The sequence below is a fragment of the Rhinoraja longicauda genome, chromosome 4, assembly GCF_053455715.1.
Source record: "Rhinoraja longicauda isolate Sanriku21f chromosome 4, sRhiLon1.1, whole genome shotgun sequence".
NCBI classification, from domain to species: Eukaryota; Metazoa; Chordata; class Chondrichthyes; order Rajiformes; family Arhynchobatidae; genus Rhinoraja; species Rhinoraja longicauda.
In genome coordinates, this window is record NC_135956.1 from 74,332,601 (window position 1) to 74,354,904 (window position 22,304).

Genomic DNA, 22,304 nt, shown 5'->3' on the forward strand with positions numbered 1-22,304 from the left:
TCTCCTGCCACCTTTGATATTGGTATTAGTTTAATATTGTCACGTGTACCGAGATACCGTGAAATACCGTGTGCGTGGACGTGCGTCTGTGTGCACAGACGTGCTATCCTGTTAGATCATTCTATGCACGAGAGCAATTGAGCGTTACGCAAGTACAGCAGGTAGTGCAAATAGAAAAACACCAGAGTGCTGGATATAGTGCTACAGCATTGCAGCATTACAATTACAATGTCCAATTCAGTGGTTTATTGGTACTATATTGTTAAATGTAGCGAGGTATAATAAAATCCCTTTTTTTTTACACAGTTCAGTAAAAATCTTACAATACACAGGACATAGGAGCCCATCGAGCCACTCCATTCATTGATGTCTGATCTATTTTTCCCTCTCAACCCCATTTTCCTGCCTTCGTCCTGTAAACCTTGACACCCTTACTAATCAAGAACCTGTCAATCTCTGCTTTAAAAATCCCCAATGTCTTGTTTGTGACTTTGAATTCCACAGATTCAACACCCTCTGACAAAATAAATTCCTCCTCTCTCCGTTTTAAAGGTACATCCTTTTATTCTGAGGCTGTGCCATCTGGTTCTAGGTTCTCCCATTACTGGAAACCCCCTTTCCCCGTCCAACTATATCTAGGCCTTTCATTATATGAAATGTTTCAATGAGATCCCTCCCTCATCCTTCTAAACTTCAGCGAGTATAGGCCCAGAATTCCTCAATCGTCCCTGGGATCAGGCACCATCCTACTTAAATACAAAAGTGTGAGAATAGTAGATTACACTGAGGCAGTACACAAGAGTCGCCATGCTTCCGTCGCCATCTTGTACCCTTCAGGTTCAAATTAGTTGAGAATATTAGAGGCTTAACTTGGCCATAAAGGCCCGTTGTCCTGGCGACGCCATTGGGAATGTTGTCGATGTCCTCCATGACCGCACCATGCCACTGCACTGGAGCGCTGGGCTGCGGCAGGGCCTCCAGCGGCCCACTCCACCGACGCATCAATAGACAATAGGTGCAGGAGGAGGCCATTCGGCCCTTCGAGCCAGCACAGCCATTCAATGTGATCATGGCTGATCATTCTCAATCAGTACCCCGTTCCTGCCTTCTCCCCACACCCCCTGACTGCGCTACCATTAGGAGCTCTAACTAACTCTCTCTTGAATGTATTCAGAGAATTGGCCTCCACTGCCTTCTGAGGCAGAGAATTCCACAGATTTACAACTCTCTGACTGAAAAAGTTTTTCCTCGTCTCAGTTCTAAATGGCCTACCCCTCATTTTTAAACTGTGGCCTCTGGTTCTGGACTCCCCCAACATTGGGAACGTTTTTCCTGCCTCTAACGTGTCCAACCCCTTAATAATTTTATGTTTCGATAAGATCCCCTCTCATCCTTCAAATTTCCAGTGCGGTCCCAGCACCGAACCTTGCGGTACCCCACTGGTCACTGCCTGCCATTCTGAAAGGGACCCATTTATCCCCACTCTTTGCTTTCTGTCTGTCAACCAATTTTCTATCCATGTCAGTACCCTACCCCCAATACCATGTGCTCTAATTTTGCCCACTAATCTCCTAAGTGGGACCTTGCCTCGATCCGGACACGTCGAGCCTCACCTCACACAGCCACCACTCAGCCTCTGTGCCCCGGGGCGCCTCCCGCAGCTGACCTCCGAACCCCCAGAGGTGAGCCCCGGCCCAGCCCCAGCCCGTATCCTTATGTTTCAAGAGATAAGGGCCAAACACGGTTAGGTGAGACTAGTGTAGATGGGGCCTCTTGGGTCAGCATAGGCAAGTTGGGCAGAAGGGCCTATTTCTAGGCCGCATGACTCTGTCCCTAAATACTCAGTACTGTGAAGTTCTACTAATTTACACGAGCTGCAATCTGTTTAGCAGGAGGATCGAATCAAGATGGTGAGAAGCAATTCCAGCGGATCAAGGTTCAAGGTGGAAGAGAGCTCGCCCGAGACTCCGAATGGCAAGAAAAGTAAGTACGGTGGGAGAGGACTCCTGAGCCCAAACGTTATGGGTTGGAGCCTGCATCTGAACCCTGAGGAAGGGTTGTGACCCAAAACGCCACTTGTCCATTTCTCCCCCAGATGCCGGCTGACCGGCTGAGTTCCTCCAGCACTTTGTGTTTTGTTTATTTCATTACATTTTCTTCCTCCACCTTTCATGGTAATATTTAAATTTATGTCTCTGGGTTATTAGTCCAGCAACATAACCACTGTCTATAACCAAAGTACTGCGAGTGCTGGAAGTCTGAAAGTAAAAGAAAGGTTCTGATCCCTAACGCCACCTGTCCACGTTTGCCAGAGACGCTGCCTGACCCACAGAGTAACCTTTTTTTTTTAAACATGGTGCAGGTCCTCTAATCTCATCGGAATTACATCAACGGAACAGACCAAGAGCTCAGTAAACCTTCTTATAGATGAGCATGAGGCCAACCTGCAGATGTTGTAGAGCTGGAGATGCTGCAGAGAAGATTTACGAGATTGTTGCCAGAGGGAGCGGAGGAGGGACGGGGGGAGTGGGGAGGGGGAGGCGGTGAGGTGGGGGGGGGGGGGGTGGCTGAGCTATAGGGAGAGGTTGAGCTTGCTAGGACTTGATTCCTTGGAGCGCTGGAGGATAGGGTTAGGTATACTTAGCTAACCCTAAGGTATACAATATCATGAGAGAAATAGGTAAATGAACAGAGTCTTTTACCCAGAGCAGGGGAATCAAGAACCAGAGGAAATAGGTTTAAGGTGAGGGGGGGAACAATTTAATAGGAACCTGAAGGGCAACGTTTACTCAAAGGGTGGTAGGTACATGGAGCGAGCTGCCAGATGAGGTAGTTGGGGCAGGTACTATCTTGTCGTTTAATAAAACATTTGCAAAGGTACCTGGATAGGACAGGTTTGGAGGGATACCGTATGGGCCAAATGCGGGCAGGTAGGACAAGTGTAAATGGGACATGTTGGCGGTGTGGGCAAGTTGGGCCGAAGGACCTGTTTCTACGCTGGATGGCTCTATGACTATTTGAATGGGACTTGAGTTACCATTGTGCTGATTAAGATTCACACCCGCCGTGCCCTGCCCGGGGATTCACAAGTTCGGTTTGTTTCAGATTGGTTTGGTTTGGTTTATTGTCCCGTGTACCGATCGAGGTACACGGTGAAAGGCTTTTTTGTTGCGTACTAACCAGGCAATGGAAAGACCAGACATGATTACAATCGAGTCTGCAAGTTGGGAAGCCAGGCTGTGGACAACGTTTTCACTCTGCTTTTCCTCCCCAGCTCCACCAATGTTCCTGCCCATCTCCTCCACCCCGCAGCCCGAGCGCCGCCAAGCGCCGCAGCGCCGGCACTCCATCGAGAAGGAGACACCGACCAACGTGCGCCAGTTCCTCCCTCCCACCAGGCAGAGCTCCAAGTCTCTGGTAAGTCAGCGGTGGTCGTGACAGATGTCCCACAGACCCGCTGTACCCGGGGAGTTCGACGTAAACCTGAGCAGGTTTCAGAGCAGAAGATCCGGGAATCTTCCACCGCACGCGGGCGCAGCACGGTGGGCACAGCACGGTGGGCACAGCACGGCGGGCGCAGCACGGTGGGCGCAGCACGGTGGGCGCAGCACGCGGGCGCAGCACGGTGGGCACAGCACGGTGGGCGCAGCACGGCGGGCACAGCACGGCGGGCACAGCACAGCGGGCACAGCACGGCGGGCGCAGCACGGTGGGCACAGCACGCGGGCGCAGCACGGTGGGCACAGCACGCAGGCGCAGCACAGTGGGCCCAGCACGCAGGCACAGCACGGTGGGCACAGCACGGTGGGCACAGCACGCGGGCGCAGCACGGTGGGCGCAGCACGGTGGGCACAGCACGCGAGCGCAGCACGGTGGGCACAGCACGCGGGCGCAGCACGGTGGCGCAGCGGTAGCGTAGCTCCCTTCCAGCGCCAGACACCCGGGTTCGATCCTGACCAAAGGTGCTGTCTGTACGGAGTTTGTACGTTCTCCCTGTGACCGCGTGGGTTTTCTCCGGGTGCTCCGGTTTCCTTCCACACTCTAAGATGTACCGGTTTGTAGGTTAATTGGCTTTGGTTAGTTAGTTGTAAAATTGTCCCTGGTGTGTGGGTTAGTGTATGGGGTGATCACTGGTCAGCGCGGACTCAGTGGGCTGAAGGGCCTGTTTCCACGCTGTATCCCTAAAGTCTCAAATCTCTAAAGTCTAAAGACGCATTTCTGTCAAGGTGATTTGGTATTAAATGGTTCAGACCAATAATGTCCAGGTTACTGTGGACAATAATTAAACATTACAACTCACTGCATAGGACCAAGATATTGCAGCCTTTTCCCTGGTGGCATCAAGGCCGTCCACCCAGCTCATGATGCTGCCCTGGCCTGGATGTCTTCCCTTGACCTACAACTTTAGGCCGTGCATGCCACACGCAAGAAGAAGATTGTATCCTTCTGCAGTGCGGGCCAATGGGGCATTGGAATTATGGGGCATTGGAATTATGGCACATGGGGTATTTTTGCCTCATTGCAACTGTCTCACTGCTGGATCCACTGAAAATCATTCAGTCCAACTCTCTTGTCCTTTGTCATTTCCATTTTGTGTTTTTCCTGGTCAAAACCTCTGCAAATCCCTTGTTAAATACCTTAGACAAAGTTTATAATGTGCTGCAACTCAAGGGTCAAACCTCAAGGTTAAAATCCATCCATCCAGCGTAAACTGGGCGAGGGAGATACATAGAACATAGAACAGCACAGCACAGGAACGGGTCCTTCGACCCACAATGTTTGTGTCCAACATGATGCCGTTAAACTGATCTCATCTGCCTGCCCATGATCCATATCCCTCTATTCCCTGCACTTCCATTTTCCTATCCACTGTCATTGTTGCCCCCACTGTGGCACAGCAGTAGTGATGCTGCCTTACTGACCAACATGCGCCATCTACATTAGTCCCATCTACTTGCGTTTGCCCCTTATCATTCTAAACCTATTCTATCCATATACCTGTCCAGATGTCTCTTAAATGGCACGATAGCACCTGCCTCAACTACCACCACCCTTTGTGTAAAAAAAAAAAAGTCACCCCTCGAGTTCCTAGTAAATCTTACCTCCCTCACCTTAAACCGATATCCTCTGGTTCTCGATTCCCCTACTCCGGGCAAAAGACGTTTACCGAATCTGTCCCTCTCATGATCTTGTACACCTCTATAACATCACCCCTCATCCTCCTGCGCTACAAAGAATGAAGCCCTAGGCTGCTCAACCTCTCCCTATAGCTCAGGCCCCCGAGTCGTGGCATCGTCCTTGTAAACCGTCCTTGTTTCCGTTTCCAGCTGAACAGCATCGTTCCTGTACCATGGTGCCCAAAGCTGAACACAATACTCTAAATGTGACCTCATCAACTTGTCTTGTACAACTGCGACATGACCTCCCAACATCTATACTATCTGGGGTAGCTCAGCGGGTCAGGCAGCATCTCTGGAGAAAAGGAATACATGATGTTTCGGGACGAGACCCTTCTTCAGACTCAGTCTGGTTTTGAAGAAATCTGAGGATGGGTCTCTACCCGAAACGTCACCCATTCCTTTTCTCCAGAGATGCTGCCTGTCCCACTGAATTACTCCAGCATTTTGTGTGTAAACAAGCACTGCAGTTCCTTCCTACACATTCTACAGTCAGTATGTGCACCGGTTGCTAAACACATTAACTCCCCCTCCCATTCCCACACTGACCTTTCTGTCCTGGGCCTCCTCCACTGTCAGAGTGAGGCCAAATGCAAATTGGAAGAACATCACCTCATATTTTGCTTGGGCAACTTACACCCCAGCGGTATGAACATTGATTTCTCTAACTTCGAGTAACCCGTCCTTCCTCTCTCTCTGTCCCTCCCCCACCCTAGTTCTCCGATTACTTTCACCGCCCTCCTGATTTATTTTAGTTTGTTTGCCTTCCCCTCAGCCAACAAACTATTCTGCATTTCCTTGATCATCGTCTGCTTCGATCTGTCATTTTCACACCTTACCCGTCCATATTTCTTGACTTCCTCTCCCCTGACCCTCAGTCTGAAAAAGGGTCTCCACCTGAAACGACACCCATTCCTTCTCTCCAGAGATGCTGCCTGACCCTCTGAGTTATTCCAGCATTTTGTGCCTATCATCTATAGTCAGTACTCTAACTGATGAAGGCCAATGTGCCGAAAACCTTTTTTGACCGCCCTGTCGTCCTGTGACGCCACCGTGAGATATGCAGGTTCCCCTTGTAACCATCTATCTGTTGTCCAGGTGTCCAGGACAAGTGGTTTATTGCCTCAGAGGAACCTCCAACTGCTTTTCCCAGCCATGCAAGCAGTCTCCGTGCTTATCTCTCACCCCGTGGAAGCTGTGATGTTTGGCATCATGGGGGCAGTGTGGTTACTCTGTAAGGGAGTCTTTACCAACAGGTGGAGGAGAACAAAGGTTTGCAGCTTTGCTCCCTTTCAATATGCTTTCGCCAGCAAAGACAATCCTCCTTGCTTTCAATGCAGGCCACAGCAAATTGCACTGTGAGATCCTTGCTCTCTCTGTTGTGGGGCTTGCAGTATCTGATTAATCTTTCTGCTTCTCTTTCTTGACGATGTCTATTCCAATCACTTGTTTGAGAAATGTTTCACCACATAGGCAAGGAGACATCGCCGTGCAAAGTCCTGTCCATAGTTAACATCTTGGTTTAAGGGCGGCATAGTGGCACTGTGGTAGAGTTGCTACCTCACAGTGCCAGAGACCCGGGTTCGATCCTGACTACGGGTGCTGTCTGTACGGAGTTTGGACGTTCTCCCTGTGACCGAGTGGGTTTTCTCTGGGTGCTCCTGTTTCCTCCCACACTCCAAAGATCCGTAGGTTAATTGGGTTCTGTAAATTGTCCCTACTGTGTAGGATAGAACTAGTGTATGAGCTTGTCATTGGTCGGCGTGGACTCAGTGGGCCAAAGGGCCTGTTTCCTTGCGGTATCTCTAAACTGAACAAATTTATGTAAAATTGGAATTATTGTTGCAATTACTTTTAAGTCTGATTTTGTTTTCCTCAAATTCTTTGTACCTTCATTTGAGAAGGTGAGCAGAGAAGTTTTAGTTTAAATCTTTTTTTTAAAAATTTAAGTTAAGCATAACTTATCTGAAGAAATAGGAGCAGGCACCAGAATCTGGTGACTCTTGCAAATAGATTCAGTGGGCTGTTTCTATGCAACTCTGTACTTCACCGGGGATTGTTCTTATGTATGACAATAATCTTACTGATCTGTGTGCAAGAAGAGTTGTCACTGTACCTTGGTAACAAGTGACAATAGAGATCCAATGAACCAGGAGTAGCTGAGGTAGCCTGTTCACCACTTGCGTTCTCTCACCTTGACTTGTTCTGATCCCAGTGGCCGTTGATTCCACCAAAGTCTAAAGTTCTATCAATCTCCGCTCTCGACTATCCGGAGTGGGGAATTCTCAGGAGTGGGGAATTCAAAAGATTCCCAGCCCTGAGAAGGAAGAAATTCGTCCATGCTTTAAATGGATCAGTCCTTATTTCCATTCATCTCCAGATTCCAGAGACCATTGACGTCTGAATCTTTCCCATCAGATATGTCAAGTCAAGTCAAGTCAAGTCAATTTATTTGTATAGCACATTTAAAAACAACCCACGTTGACCAAAGTGCTGCACATCTGACTAGGAAAAAAAGAAACATACAGTGGCAGGCAGCCAAAACACAACGGCGCGGCCATCTTGAACAAAATGTTAATTCAATCACCCACAGTCCAACAATAAAAGCACTAAACAGGCACCCAAATTACCCAACCCCAAAAACCCCCCAAAACACAGTCCAACAATAGAAGCATTAAATAGGCATTCAAATCACACACCCCAAAACCCCCCAAAACACAGTCCAACAATAAAAGCATCAAACAGGCACTCAAACCACCCAACCCCAAAAACACACAAAAAAGAAACATCCATCAAAGAAACATCCATCACAGTGAGTCTCCTCCAGTCCTTGTGATCAGCCTTCCCTGGACTTACTTAAAAGCCATTGTTTCCTTCCTTAAGTAAGGAGACAAGCTCTGAGGCAGTAGAAGGGATGGCACAGCTGGTAAAGCTGCCGCCTCACGGCGCCAGAAAACCAAATTCAATCCTGACCTTGGGTGCTGTCTGTGTGGAGTTTGCACGCTCTCCCCATAATTGTGTGAGTTTCCTCTGGGTGCTCCGGTTTCCACCTCCATTCCAAAGACATGCGAATTTATTGGTTAATTTGAGTCTGTAAAATTGCACCTGGTATGTAGGGAATTAATGCAAAATTGGGCTAACATAGAAGTCATACAGTCATAGACTCCTACAGTGTGGAAACAGGCCCTTTGGCCCAACTTGCCCACACTGGGCAACATGTCGCACCTACACTAGTCCCACCTGCCCATGTTTGGCCCACATTCCTCTAAACCTGTCCTATTCATGTACCTGTCTAGATGTTTCTTAAACGCTGTGATAGATAGTACCTGCCTCAACTACCTCCTCCGGCAGCTCGTTCCATACACACACCACCCTTCGTGTGAAAAAGTTACCTCTCAAGTTCCCACTGAGTTACTCCAGCATTTTGTGTCTATCTTCCCTATTAAATCTTTCCATCCTCACCTTAAACCACACTCACAAGCAATGTGAACAGGTGATCGATAATCAATAGTCAATCAATAGTCGTTTATTTGTTACATACACATAAATGTGTAGTAAAATGAAACATTACCCGCAGTTGAACAATAAGACCAATAAGATTAATCAATAAAAATGCAATAACACATACAATCACAACTAACACCAAACAAAAAGAAACATCCATCACAGTGAGTCTCCTCCAGTCCCTCCTCACTGTGATGGAAGGCCAGAATGTCTTTTTCTCTTCCCTGCCGTCTTGTCCCGCGGTCAGGCTGTTGGAGTTGCCACGTCGGGGCGGTCGGGGCTCCCGACATTGAAGCCCCCGCTGGGCGGTGAAAAAAAATCCCGCGGCCTATTTCAGGCCGCGCCAGATGGTGAAAGGTCCGTGGCGGGCAGACCCAAGCCCCGCGATTCGGGGCGGGCGAACACGTTGCCTCTGCCGCTGCCGGAGCTCCCGATGTCGGCCCCCATCCAGGGGCCTGCGGGCTTCCGACGTCCACGCGGCCCGCGCCGGAGCCTCCGGAGACGAGTCGCAGCCGTTCCCGCAGCATTCGCAGGCAGCCAGCGCCGCAGGTGGTGAGTCCGGACCGCGGGCTCTGCGAACCAGAGACCCAGGTGGTCCCAGGTGCATGGCCGGTGGGAGGCCGCAACGGGAACGGAGACACGGCACAGAACAAAGGTCGCGTCTCCGTTCTGGAGAGAGAATGTTACAGTTACAGTTCCCGTTCCCTCCCACCCCCCCAAAACATAACATACAACACTACATCATATTAACACTACAATTGAGACAAAAACAACAAAAAACACAAAAGACAGACGGACTGCAGGCAAGCCGCAGCTGCGACGGCAGCGCTGGCTCCTTCCGCGTGGACCCGGTGGACTGAAGGGGCCATTTCAATGCTACAACTTCCAAACGATTCAATACAAAAAAACTCCACTAAAGTCTTGCACAGCATCAGTACTAATGTCAGCAATCCTGTTTGCCTCCTTAAATCCTTGATGCCTGCTGACTGTCTACCTGTAACTATTGCTGCTGGAATCTTGAGGTGTTCGTGTGTACGTTATGTTTTGGAGGCCTCCATGAACACTGAGAATTTAGAAACTATTTCTCACCCGGTTGATTGGGGTAAAGAAATTAAAGGCAAATCATGCCTTGCGATCCCGTTTGAAAAATGTTGCCCCTGCGTGATTGAAGAGTGATTCCTCAACTCGTGTTGTTTTCTGACATTCCTGTGCATTTCTGTGCTGAAAATATCCCACGTTTGAACATTTGCTCGGTGGATTTCCGTACAGCAATGTGTTGTGGTTCAAGCATTGGAGGGTCCTCAATGGAAACAAGATTGTGGGCTGGGGCAAAAGTGCACAGGATGTGTCCTATTCCCGGCACACTACCTGAACTTGAAGGAAGGTGGATGCAATCATCTGGTGGTGTTTACACTGGAACCACACACCACCTGGTCTGATGAAGGGTCCAAACCCGAAACATCACTCGTCCCTCTTCTCCATGGATGCCACATGACCTGCTGAGTTACTCCAGCAGTTTGTGTCCAACACTCGGTTAATGCTATGCCATTCTCACCCACCTGAGGGAGTGGGACAGGATTAGCTTCGTATAAATGGGTGCTGGATGGACAATGTGGATCGGTTAGACTGAAGGGCAAGAAGCTGTGTTGCATTATGGGCGGCACGGTGGCGCAGCGGTAGAGTTGCTGCCCTCACAGCGCCAGAGACCCGGGTTCGATCCTGATCACGGGTGCTGTCAGTACGGAGTTTGTACGTTCTCCCCATGACATGCGTGGGATTTCTCCGGGTGCTCTGGTTTCTTCCACGCTTTCCGACGACGTACAGGTTTTGTAGGCTAATTGGCTTGGTAATATTGTAAATTATCCCTGGTGTGTGTGTGTGTGTGTGTGTGTGTGTGTGTGTGTGTGTGTGTGTGTGTAGGATAGTGATAATGTGCGGGAATCAATGGTCGGTGCGGACTCGGTGGGCCACAGGGCTTGTTTCCGTGCTGTATCTCTAAACTGAACTAAGCTAACTCCATGAGGCTCTACATGCCAATTCATAGAAACAGAAACATAGAAAATAGGTGCAGGAGGAGGTCATTCGGCCCTTCGAGCCAGCACCGCCATTCATTGTGATCATGGCTGATCGTCCACAATCAATAACCCGTGCCTGCCTTCTCCCCATATCCCTTAATTCCACTAGCCCCTAGAGTATCTAACTCTCTCTTAAATTAATCCAGTGATTTGGCTTCCACTGCCCTCTGTGGCAGAGAATTCCACAAATTCACAACTCTCTGGGTGAAAAGGTTGCTTCTCACCTCAATTTTAAATGGCCTCCCCTTGATTCTAAGACTGTGGCCCCTGGTTCTGGACTCGCCCAACATTGGGAACATTTTTCGTGCATCTAGCTTGTCCAGTCCTTTTATAATTTTATATGTCTCTACTATAAGATCCCCTCTCATCCTTCTTGAGTGTGCTCGTGTCTGTGTGTATTCCCTTGGAGGCAATGTGTGGTGCCAGTGTATCCCATCATCCACCTTCCCTGATTGTTACTTGCATTGATTTTGCATCGGCGACAAACATGAGTGCAAATTGGAATTAAAATGGAGTGATTGAATACATTGCACTGCAAAGGCTGGCGCTGAGTGTGGCTGATGTGTTGCAGGAGGAGTTTTGTTACCCGGTCGAGTGCCTGGCCCTGACTGTGGAGGAGGTGATGCACATCCGACAAGTCCTGGTGAAAGCGGAACTGGAGAAATACCAGCAGTACAAAGATGTCTACACGGCCCTAAAGAAGGGGAAGGTTTGTGTCAGCCTGCGAACAAACTTGTTTCAACTCAGTTGAACTAGTTCAATCAACTCCTTTAAAAGTTCTTTGAACAACCTTTCTCGCCTCTCTCTCCACGGTCGACTCCCGAACAGTCGGGAGAACCACATCGCCCTTCTGACGGACGGCACGTGATAGAAAAGCAAAACAATCTGCCAGATGCATCAGTTCTGACAACAAAAAAAACACCACAAAAGCAACATTTCAATATGCAGGAAGAAGCAAATTGTGCGGTTTTAGGGGCCCCATATCTGAGGAAGGATGTGCTGGCTTTCGAAAGGGTCCCGGAAATACTTACGATTGGATTATTCACAAAATGCTGGAGTAACTCAGCAGGTCAGGCAGCATCTCGGGAGAGAAGGAATGGGTGACGTTTCGGGTCGAGACCCTTCGTCTGAAGAAGGGTCTCGACCCGAAACGTCACCCATTCCTTCTCTCCCGAGATGCTGCCTGACCTGCTGAATTACTCCAGCATTTTGTGAATAAATCGATTTGTACCAGCATCTGCAGTTATTTTCTTATACTTACGATTGGGTTAACTTATAATGAGCATTTGATGGCACTGGGCATGTACTCGCTGGAGTTTAGAAAGATAAGAGGGGGGGAACCTAATTGAAACTTACCAAATAGTGAAAGACTTGGATAGAGTGTATGTGGAGAGGATGTTTCCACTAGTGGGAGAGTCTAGGACCAGAGGGCACAGCCTCAGAATAAAAGGATTTTGGAAAGGAGATGAGGAGGAATTTCCTTAGCCAGAGGGTGGTGAATCTGGAATTCATTGCCACAGACAGCTGTGGAGACCAAAGATACTAGAGGAGCAAGATAGACCACTCTGTCGAACTCGCCTATACTGAAGTGTAGTACGCAAAGGAGCGTAACGTCCACCATTTTAGTAAGCAAAACCTGCCGTTCGTTATGCCTCTCGTAGTGTAATCAGTGTTGTGGGGGAACAGTGTGTGTGATGATACCATAAAAATGCAGAATATATCTCATCTATCAATTCACAGATTTTGGTTATTTTTCTTTTGAAATGTTTCTGCCTACTAAAATGGCGCCATGACATACTACGTTTTTTGGGGTCGAATGGTCTATCTTGCTCTGTTCTATTATCTTTGGTGGAGACCAAGTCATTGGATGTTTTTAAGGCGGAGATTGAGATTCGTGATTAGTATGGGTGTCAGGAGTTATGTGGAGAAGGCAGGACAAGGATTGCCGAAGGGCCTATTTCAAGCTGCGTAACTGTGCGACCCAGTGTCTATTGAATGATCTTGTGCCTTTTAAAGCACTTTAAGAATGTAAGTCCGTTTTTTTAGTAATGTTCTTGAAAATTGAAAAACAAAAACAAAGATCAGATAGGATTTTCTTTCCATACTCCAGTGAGGTGGATACTAAAATGTTCAATGAGTTTTATATTCTGGATTCCAAAACTTTTTTACAATTATTTTGTCTCGGATTTTAAATATTTGTTTGTCCGTGTGGTTTGCAAGGCAGTTCATTGATCAGGTGATTTCAGATGAAGGCTCCGACTGAAAAAATGCTTGTCATGGGAATTTTGAGTCATTGTCATATGCTCATTGCACAAAAATAGAAATGTAAAATAGTTTAGTTCTCCAAAGCCTCATGTTATTGACCAGAGCATTTGAACATTCAGGCACACACTTAAATACCCTTTTTTCTGATTTTTGATCCAACATTCAAAAGCTGGTCTATTGACGATAGACACAGGTTCAAACCCACCATTACAGCTAATTAAAACAAAGTTAATCCATTTTTAAATCTTGCACATAGTTCATAAGTTCTGGGAACAGAATAAGGTCATTTGGTTCATCGAGTCCACTCCGCCATTCAATCATGGCTGACCTATCTTTCCCTCTCAACCCCATTCTGCCTTCTCCCCATAACCCCCTGACAACCGTACTAATCAAGAATCTATCGATCTCTGCCTTAAAAAATCCATTGATAGCCTCCACAGCCTTCTGTGGCGATGATTTCACAGATTCACCACCCTTCTGACGAAAAAGATTCCTCCTCATCTCCTTTCTAAAGGTACATCCTTTTATTCTGTGGTTGTGCCCTCTGGTCCTCGACTCTCCCACTAGTGGAAACATCCTCTCCACATTCACTCTACCTAGGCCTTTCACTGTTCGGTAAGTTTCAATGAGGTCCCCCCTCATCCTTCTAAACTCCAGTGAGTACAGGCCCAGTGCCCTCAAACGCTCATCATATGTTAACCCAATGATTCCTGCAATCATTCTCGTAAACCTCCTCTGGACCCTCTCCAACCCCAGCACATCCTTCCTCAGATGGAATTAGAAGTAACACTAGCAAGTTTGCAAATGACACAAGCTGGGTGGCAGTGTGAACTACGAAGAGGATGGTAGGAGGTTGCAGTGTGACTTGGCTAGGTTGAGTGAGTGGGCAGATGCGTGGCAGATGCAGTATAATGTAGATAAATGTGAGGTTATCCACTTTGGCGGCAAAAACAAGGAGGCAGATTATTATCTCAATGGAGGGACGTCCTTGCTATTGAGGCAGTGCAGCGTAGGTTCACGAGGTGTCAGATTAGGTAAAGGGGAAGTGCAACGTGACCTGAGTGTCCTTGTACACCAGTCACTGAAAGTAAGCGTGCAGGTGCAGCAGGCAGTGAAGAAAGCTAATGGCATGTTGGCCTTCATAACAAGAGGATTTGAGTATAGAAGCAAAGAGGTCCTTCTGCAGTTGTACATTGCCCTGTTGAGACCACATCTGGAGTATCTGGAGTACACTGGTCATATCTGGACCAGTTTTGGCCTCCTAATTGGAGGAAGGACGTCCTTGCTATTGAGGCAGTGCAGCGTAGGTTCACGAGGTTAATCCCTGGGGTGGCGCGACTGTCATATGAGGAAAGATTGGAAAGACTGGGCTTGTATTCACTGGAGTTTAGAAGGATGAGAGGGGATCTTATAGAGACGTATAAAATTATAAAAGGACTAGACAAGCTAGATGCAGGAAAAATGTTCCCAGGGGACACAGTCTAAAGGGGAGGCCATTTAAAACTGAGGTGAGAGGAAACTCTTTCACCCAGAGAGTTGTGAATTTGTGGAATTCTCTGCCACAGAAGGCAGTGGAGGTCAATTCACTGGATGAATTTAAAAGAGAGTTAGATAGAGCTCTGGGGGCTAGTGGAATCAGGGGATATGGGGAGAAGGCGGGCACAGGTTACTGATTGTGGATGATCAGCCATAATCACAATGAATGGCAGTGCTGGCTCGAAGGGCCAAATGGCCTCCTCCTGCACCTATTTTCTATGTTTCTATATGGGGCCCAAAACTGCTGCACAATACTCCAAATACTCCATGCCCTACATAATGACCAAAAACCATCCTCGGATTATTTTAAAACCATGTTGTGTTTTCCATTGTCTATCAGGGAAGGAATTTGGCCCTTCTTTCCTAGACTAGCCCATACGTCTGAGTTGTACAGCACAGAAATGGGTCCCTTGGCCCACGGTGCACAGATCTTTTTGCACATCTACACTGATTGCATTCGTCCTCGTTAGATCCGTATCCTTCTGTGCCTTGCCTGTTCAAATGTCTAAACATTTCTTAACACATTGTGATTGAGTTAGGAGCTCATGCAGCACGGAAACAGGCCCTTTGGCCCAACTTGCACGCTCCGACCCAGATTCCACATCTAAGTTAGTCTCACCTACTTTGAAGGAGGCTGAGGGGGTGATCAAATAGAAGTGTAGATCATGTGGAGAATAGGTAGGGTTTTACCCACAGCAGGGGAATCAAAAACCAGGGCACATAAGTTTAAGGTTATAAGATTAGATTCTATTAGATTTTATTACCTAGCGAACCTATCTATCTTTAAATAACTTTTTTGTTTTTTTGTTATGGGTTTTATAGAGTATAGCGTTTACATATCTGTTGTGCCACTCTTGACTAGCCCGTTCTAACGACACGGTGCAAAGTGTGACTCTTGATCTCTTCCCTCTCTCTCTCTACAGCTGTGTTTCTGCTGCCGGACAAAGAGGTTCTCTATTTTCACCTGGTCGTATACCTGCCAATTCTGCAAAAGGTATGCCTCATCGTCATGCATCCTCCCTCTATCACACACCTTGTCTTGTTGCTGCTTTGCCTCTGCTCTTCAATCAGGTGGCAACTGAATCAGGTGTCATCAGCCCGTGCCGCACGGTGGCACAGCGGTAGAGCTGCTGCCTTACAGCGCCAGACACCCGTATTAGCTCCTGACCTCGGGTGCCGTCTGTGTGGAGTTTGCACGTTCTCCCTGTGACTGCGTGGGTTTCTTCAGGGTGCTTCAGTTTCCACCCACATCCTAAACATGTGCGGGTTGGTAGGTTAATTAATTTCTGTACATTTCAGAATCAGAATCAGAATAGCCTTTATTGTCATCCAAAAAATGTCTTTTGGACGAGATTCCGTTACCCACAGTCCAACAGTAAGAGCAGTAAAAATAGGCAATAACACACACAATCACAAACCAACACAAAAAAAAAAAGGAAACATCCATCACAGTGAGTCTCCTCCAGTCACCTCCTCACTGTGATGGAAGGCCAGAATGTCTTTTCTCTTCCCCTGCTGTCTTCTCCCGCGGTCAGGCTGTTGAAGTTGCCACGTTCCAGGCCGCGCCGGACGGTGAAAGGTCCGCAGCGGGCCGACCCAAGCCCTGCGATTCCTATCTATGTCTGGTATGCAGGACATTGAACTACTCGATGGGCCAAAGAGCCTGTTTCCACACTGTATCTCTAAACTAAACTAAACTACGGGAAATATTTGACAGCTATTACATTGACTGGACTCGAGGGACAGAGTTACAGGGAGAGGTTGGACAGGTTATGACTTTAGTCTTTGCAGAGCAGGAGGATGAGGGCAGACTATGTCTTTGTAGAGTCTAGATCTTGTAAAGGTATATAAAATCATGGGGGGAATAGATAGATAGGGTGAATGTACAATCTTTTCCCCAGGGATGGGGGAATTATAAACTGGAGGGCATAGATTTAAGGTGAGAGGGGAAAGGTTTAATAAGAACTTGAAGGGCAACTTTTCACACAGAGGATGGTAAAACAGATCAACAGGGGATGACTGGGTATGTGTGCTGTCAAATATGTCTTTTGTTGAGAGAGTTTTCATTGTCACCAGGGCTTAACAGGTTGAAAGGTAATGTTTTTGTTCTACACTTCCTCTGATTTGAATGCATCGCTCACAAGCCATGGTATTGGCCTTTTCCCAGGCCTTCATCATTCTCAGCCGCTGCCCCCTTCCCCCCTGGGCCCCTGCCCCCGCCCGCTCAGCCGCTGCCCGCTGCCCCCTTCCCCCCTGGGCCCCTGCCCCCGCCCGCTCAGCCGCTGCCCACTGCCCCCTTCCCCCCTGGGCCCCTGCCCCCGCCCGCTCAGCCGCTGCCCGCTGCCCCCTTCCCCCCCTTCCCCCCTGGGCCCCTGCCCCCGCCCGCTCAGCCACTGCCCACTGCCCCCTTCCCCCCTGGGCCCCTGCCCCCGCCCGCTCAGCCGCTGCCCCCTTCCCCCCTGGGCCCCTGCCCCCGCCCGCTCAGCCGCTGCCCGCTGCCCCCTTCCCCCCTGGGCCCCTGCCCCCGCCCACTCAGCCGCTGCCCACTGCCCCCTTCCCCCCATGTCCCCTGGTGCCCTGGGCCCCTGCCCCCGCCCACTCAGCCGCTGCCCACTTCCCCCCTGGGCCCCTGCCCCCGCCCGCTCAGCCGCTGCCCACTGCCCCCTTCCCCCCTGGGCCCCTGCCCCCGCCCACTCAGCCGCTGCCCACTGCCCCCTTCCCCCCTGGGCCCCTGCCCCCGCCCACTCAGCCGCTGCCCACTGCCCCCTTCCCCCCTGGGCCCCTGCCCCCGCCCACTCAGCCGCTGCCCACTGCCCCCTTCCCCCCTGGGCCCCTGCCCCCGCCCACTCAGCCGCTGCCCACTGCCCCCTTCCCCCCTGGGCCCCTGCCCCCGCCCGCTCAGCCGCTGCCCACTGCCCCCTTCCCCCCATGTCCCCTGGTGCCCTGGGCCCCTGCCCCCGCCCACTCAGCCGCTGCCCACTGCCCCCTTCCCCCCTGGGCCCCTGCCCCCGCCCGTTCAGCCACTGCCCACTGCCCCCTGCAACCCATTGGCAGCACTCAAGGGGAGAACGTGGCTTCCACATGGTTCCTCCTCTGTCAGCAGTGGGGACCCCATAAAGACAATGGGCGAGGCTTTGTCCTGTCTCGCTCCACTCCAACCAAGCCAGTATTATTAACAGTTTGTTGATGGTCAATAGACAATAGACAATAGACAATAGATGCAGGAGTAGGGCGGCACGGTAGCGCAGCGGTAGAGTTGCTGCTTTACAGCGAATGCAGCGCCGGAGACTCAGGTTCGATCCTGACTACGGGTGCTGTACTGTAAGGAGTTTGTACGTTCTCCCCGTGACCTGCGTGGGTTTTCTCCGAGATCTTCGGTTTCCTCCCACACTCCAAAGACGTACAGGTATGTAGGTTAATTGGCTGGGTAAATGTAAAAATTGTCCCTAGTGGGTGTAGGATAGTGTTAATATACGGGGATCGCTGGGCGGCACAGACTTGGTGGGCCGAAAGGGCCTGTTTCCGGCTGTATGTATATGATATGATATGATAGGCCATTCGGCCCTTCGAGCCAGCACCGCCATTCAATGTGACCATGGCTGATCATCCACAATCAGTACCCCGTTCCTGCCTTCTCCCCATACCCCCTGACTCCGCTATCATTAAGAGCTCTAACTCTCCCTTGAAAGCATCCAGAGAATCGGCCTCCACTGCCTTCTAAGGCAGAGAATTCCACAGATTCACAACTCTCTGGGTGAAAAAGGTTTTTCCTCATCTCCGTTCTAAATGGCCTACCCATTATCCTTAAACTGTGGCCCCTGGGTCTGGACTCCCCCAACATTGGGAACCTGTTTCCTACAAGACCCTATTGACTCTGTTTAGTTAGTTAGTTCCACCAACACTTTGTGTTTTGCTCAGGATTCCAGCATCTGCAATGTCTATCTTCGGTTTAAACCAGCACCTGCAGTTCCTTCCAACACATCTGCTGTCTCTTGTGCCTTCTAAGTATGGTGGGATCTGTTTACACAAATCATGAGTTCCCTTTGTAAGCGAACTGAGGTTTAGTTTAGAGATACAGCATGGAAACAGGCTCCTCAGCCCACCAAGCCCGTGCCGACCAGCGATCAGCCGGATGCTAGTTCAATGTTATCCCAGTTTTACATCCTACACACTAGGGGGCAATTTACAGACGCCAATTAACCTGCACATATTTGGAGTGTGGGAGGAAACCAGAGCACCCGAAGAAAGCCCACACGGTCACAGGGAGAAGGAACAAACTCCTTACGGACAGCACCCGTAGTCGGGGTTGAACCCGGGTCTCTGGTGCTGTAAGGCAGCAACTCTACCGCTGCGCCACCCCACACTGTTCCCACAGTTGCCGCCACTAGGATGTGGCGCGTGGAGCCAGCGTGGTTCTGCCCACGATGCTCAATAGTCGGCAGACCACAAAGATCTCAAATTTCAGCTCCCTGGTTTCATTTTGCGCAAAGACAAAAATGATGGGCGGCAGCTGTTTAGTTTAGAAGTACAGCGTGGAAACAGGCCCTTTGGACCACTGAGTCTGTGCCGACCAGCGATCATCCATACACTCATTCCATCCTGCACTCTAGGGACAACTTTTATAGAAGCCAATTCACCTACAAACCCGTGCGTCTTTGGGATGTGGGATGAAACCGGAGCACCCGGACAAAAACCCACATTATCAGAGGGAGAATGTGCAAACTACGTGCAGACAGCACCCGTAGTCATGATTGAACCCGGATTTCTGCCGCTGTAAGGCAGCAACTCTACTGCTGCACCACTGTGCCACCCACTAGTTTAATTTACTTTAGAGATACAATGTGGAAACAAATTTAATGGCCCACCTAGTCCATGCCGACCATCCGTCACTCGTTCACACTAGTTCTATGTTGCATCCCCACTTCATGCACACGAGGACAATTTACAGAGGCCAATTGACCAATAAACCTGCACGTCTTTGGGGTGTGGGCGGAAACTGGAGCACCCGGAGAAAACCCACGCAGTCACAGGGAGAACCTGCAAACTCCGTACGGACAGCACCCGAGGTCAGGATTGAATCTGGAACTGTGAGGCAGCAGCTCGACCAGCTGTGTCTCTGTGTTGCCCTGTTCATTGAGGTCACACTCCAAATGGTTAACAGTTCGCATTAATCTTTCCGAAGTTTCGTCATCATGAGGTTTCTGTGCAGATAGTTTCTAAGGAGAAAAATACACAAAAAGCACTTCAGTATTTGTAGCATTGCTGGCTTACTACGTGAATGGCCCAAATGCATGATGTGAAGTTACTCTCAGTTTCAGTATGAGGTGGTTGTTTGGCACTGAGTGTGATGGATCACTGGCTGAAACTCTGATCTTTCCTGTTCATTAAGGATGTCAAATTTAATGCCGGCTAGCACTCTCGTACTTATTGCTCCCGTCAACACCAAAATAGTGACTGGACCCATTCCTTCTCTCCCGAGATGCTGCCTGACCTGCTGAGTTACTCCAGCATTTTGTGAATAAATGACTGGATAATCTTGTTGGCACGGCGACTAGGCCACTGGAAGAGTACTTTGAGATTTAATTGAATTGAAAGATACTGCATGGAAATAAACCCCTTCGGCCCACTGAGTCCATGCCAACCATCGATCATCCTACCATCCACTCCCTACACACTGGACAGAATTTTACTGGGGCAAATTAACCTACAAACCCGCATATCCTTGGGATAGTCCCGTTGGATCATTAATTCACAAAATGCTGGAGTAACTCAGCAGGTCAGGCAGCATTTCGGGAGAGAAGGAATGGGTGACGTTTCGGGTCGAGACCCTTGTTCAGACTGATGTCAGGGGGGCGGGACAAAGGAAGGATATAGATGGATCATTAACGTCAATGAGAGGTTGATTTAAACCAAGGATTGCATCTGGAGCATCATCCCAGGTTTTGCATTCATATTTTGGGAATGGAACTTGTCACCTCTGATCCAGAAGTGAGGATGTAAACTGTAAACCCCAGCCAGCACTAAACTCATCCACTACCCCTCCGTTTAATCAACAGCTGAATATTAAAAGCTTTATAAAGGGCCTGTCCCACTTTAAGGCCATTTTAAGGCGACTGCCGGCGACTAGTCTGTCGCCGAACGTTGGCCGGGGTGTCGCGGGCATGATCATGAGGAGTCTTCAATGAATCGTAGCGGATCTCGGCGCATCGCGGAAAACATTTCCAGATAGAAATTTCTCGGCGACAGCTGGCTTGTCGCCAGGTATCGTAGCTTATTGCGGGCACTGTCTGTCGCCTGCTGTCCCCAGGTTTGCTAGGTTGTCGCAGATGCATTTAGAAGCACGAAATATTCAATTAAGAAAAGGCATTTGAAGATACCAGAAGATAGTTTTGTTTAACCAATTTATTTACCGTCAGGACAATAGACAATAGGTGCAGGAGTAGGCCATTCGGCCCTTCGAGCCAGCACCACCATTCAATGTGATCATGGCTGATCATTCTCAATCAGTACCCCGTTCCTGCCTTCTCCCCATACCCCCTGACTCCGCTATCCTTAAGAGCTCTATCTAGCTCTCTCTTGAACGCATTCAGAGAATTGGCCTCCACTGCCTTCTGAGGCAGAGAATTCCAGAGGACATTTGACAGGTAGATTGGAGGCGACAGTTTGACAGTCAGGTAAGCGTGGGAATTTCGCGATGTTTCCGAAGACGGTGTAATTTCTTAGCCGGGTGCTAGTTTCACAAAAAAAGTAACTTGTATCGACCTGACCTGGCATTGTCGTGGTCATTGTCGTAGGGTAAAAGAACATTTTGCCGATCTGCTACGACTTTGACAGTCGCCGGCAGTCACCTAAAAAATCGCCTAAGTGGGACAGGCCCTTAACCCCCCACCCTCCCCCCCACCCCTTTCGTTTCCCTTCCCCCCTCCCCTGGACCTTGCACCTATCACTCCCCTGCCTCTCCACCTACATTCCTAAACAATTCTCAACCCACGGCACGATGGCGCAGCGGTAGAGTTGCTGCCTTACAGCGCCAGAGACCCTCACTACGGGGGCTATCTACACAGAGTTTGTACATTCTCCCTGTGACCGCGTGGGTTTTCTCCAGGTGCTTCAGTTTCCTCCCACACTCCAAAGACGTCCGGGGCTGTAGGTTAATTGGTTTCGGTAAAATTATAAATTGTCCCTAGTGTGTAGGATCGTGCTAGATCGCTGGTCGGTGCGGACTCGGTGGGCCGAAGGGCCTGTTTCCGTGCTGTATCTCTAAACTAAACTTAACTCATCCTGTAACTACACAATTTACAACTCTCTAAACCTTTTGTCTCACACCTTGTGTGTGGTCATCTCTGCCCTTTGTTCAACTATTTTCCTATCAAACCCCTGTGTTCACCCTTGACCTACCACGATTTCTCCTCCCTTCCCCATCCCCCCACCCGTGCAATCAGTCTGAAGAACTAAAGAACCAGGCAGCATTCTAGTAAACGTCTTCTGCACCTGCTCCAAAGCATCCACATGTAAAGTAATGGGGCAACCAGAACTGCACACTGCACTTCAACTATGGCCGAACCAAGGTCCTTTCTAGCTACCACTCTTTCTTCGAAAGAATTCCAACGGATCTTTTGCATCCATGACAGCCCAGTTTAACGGCCCTTCGAAAAGACAACCCCACTGACAACCCCACTCCCTCTGCACCGCACTAGAGGATCATCCCGCGATCTAGCACACTCATTTTAGCAAAAGGACTTACTTC

At 49.3% G+C, this 22,304-nt stretch overlaps 1 protein-coding gene across 2 annotated transcripts in view; it reads left to right on the forward strand.

The window, feature by feature from the left end:
* LOC144592878 (protein spire homolog 1-like) overlaps positions 1 to 22,304 on the forward strand; it is a 160,254-nt gene that overhangs the window by 129,346 nt on the left and 8,604 nt on the right. For both annotated transcript variants that reach the window (XM_078398078.1, XM_078398079.1), the window contains 4 exons: positions 1,890 to 1,983; positions 3,275 to 3,417; positions 11,328 to 11,465; positions 15,481 to 15,551. In XM_078398078.1, coding sequence (XP_078254204.1) covers positions 1,890 to 1,983; positions 3,275 to 3,417; positions 11,328 to 11,465; positions 15,481 to 15,551 — 446 coding nt within the window. The remainder of the gene's footprint in view (positions 1 to 1,889; positions 1,984 to 3,274; positions 3,418 to 11,327; positions 11,466 to 15,480; positions 15,552 to 22,304) is intronic.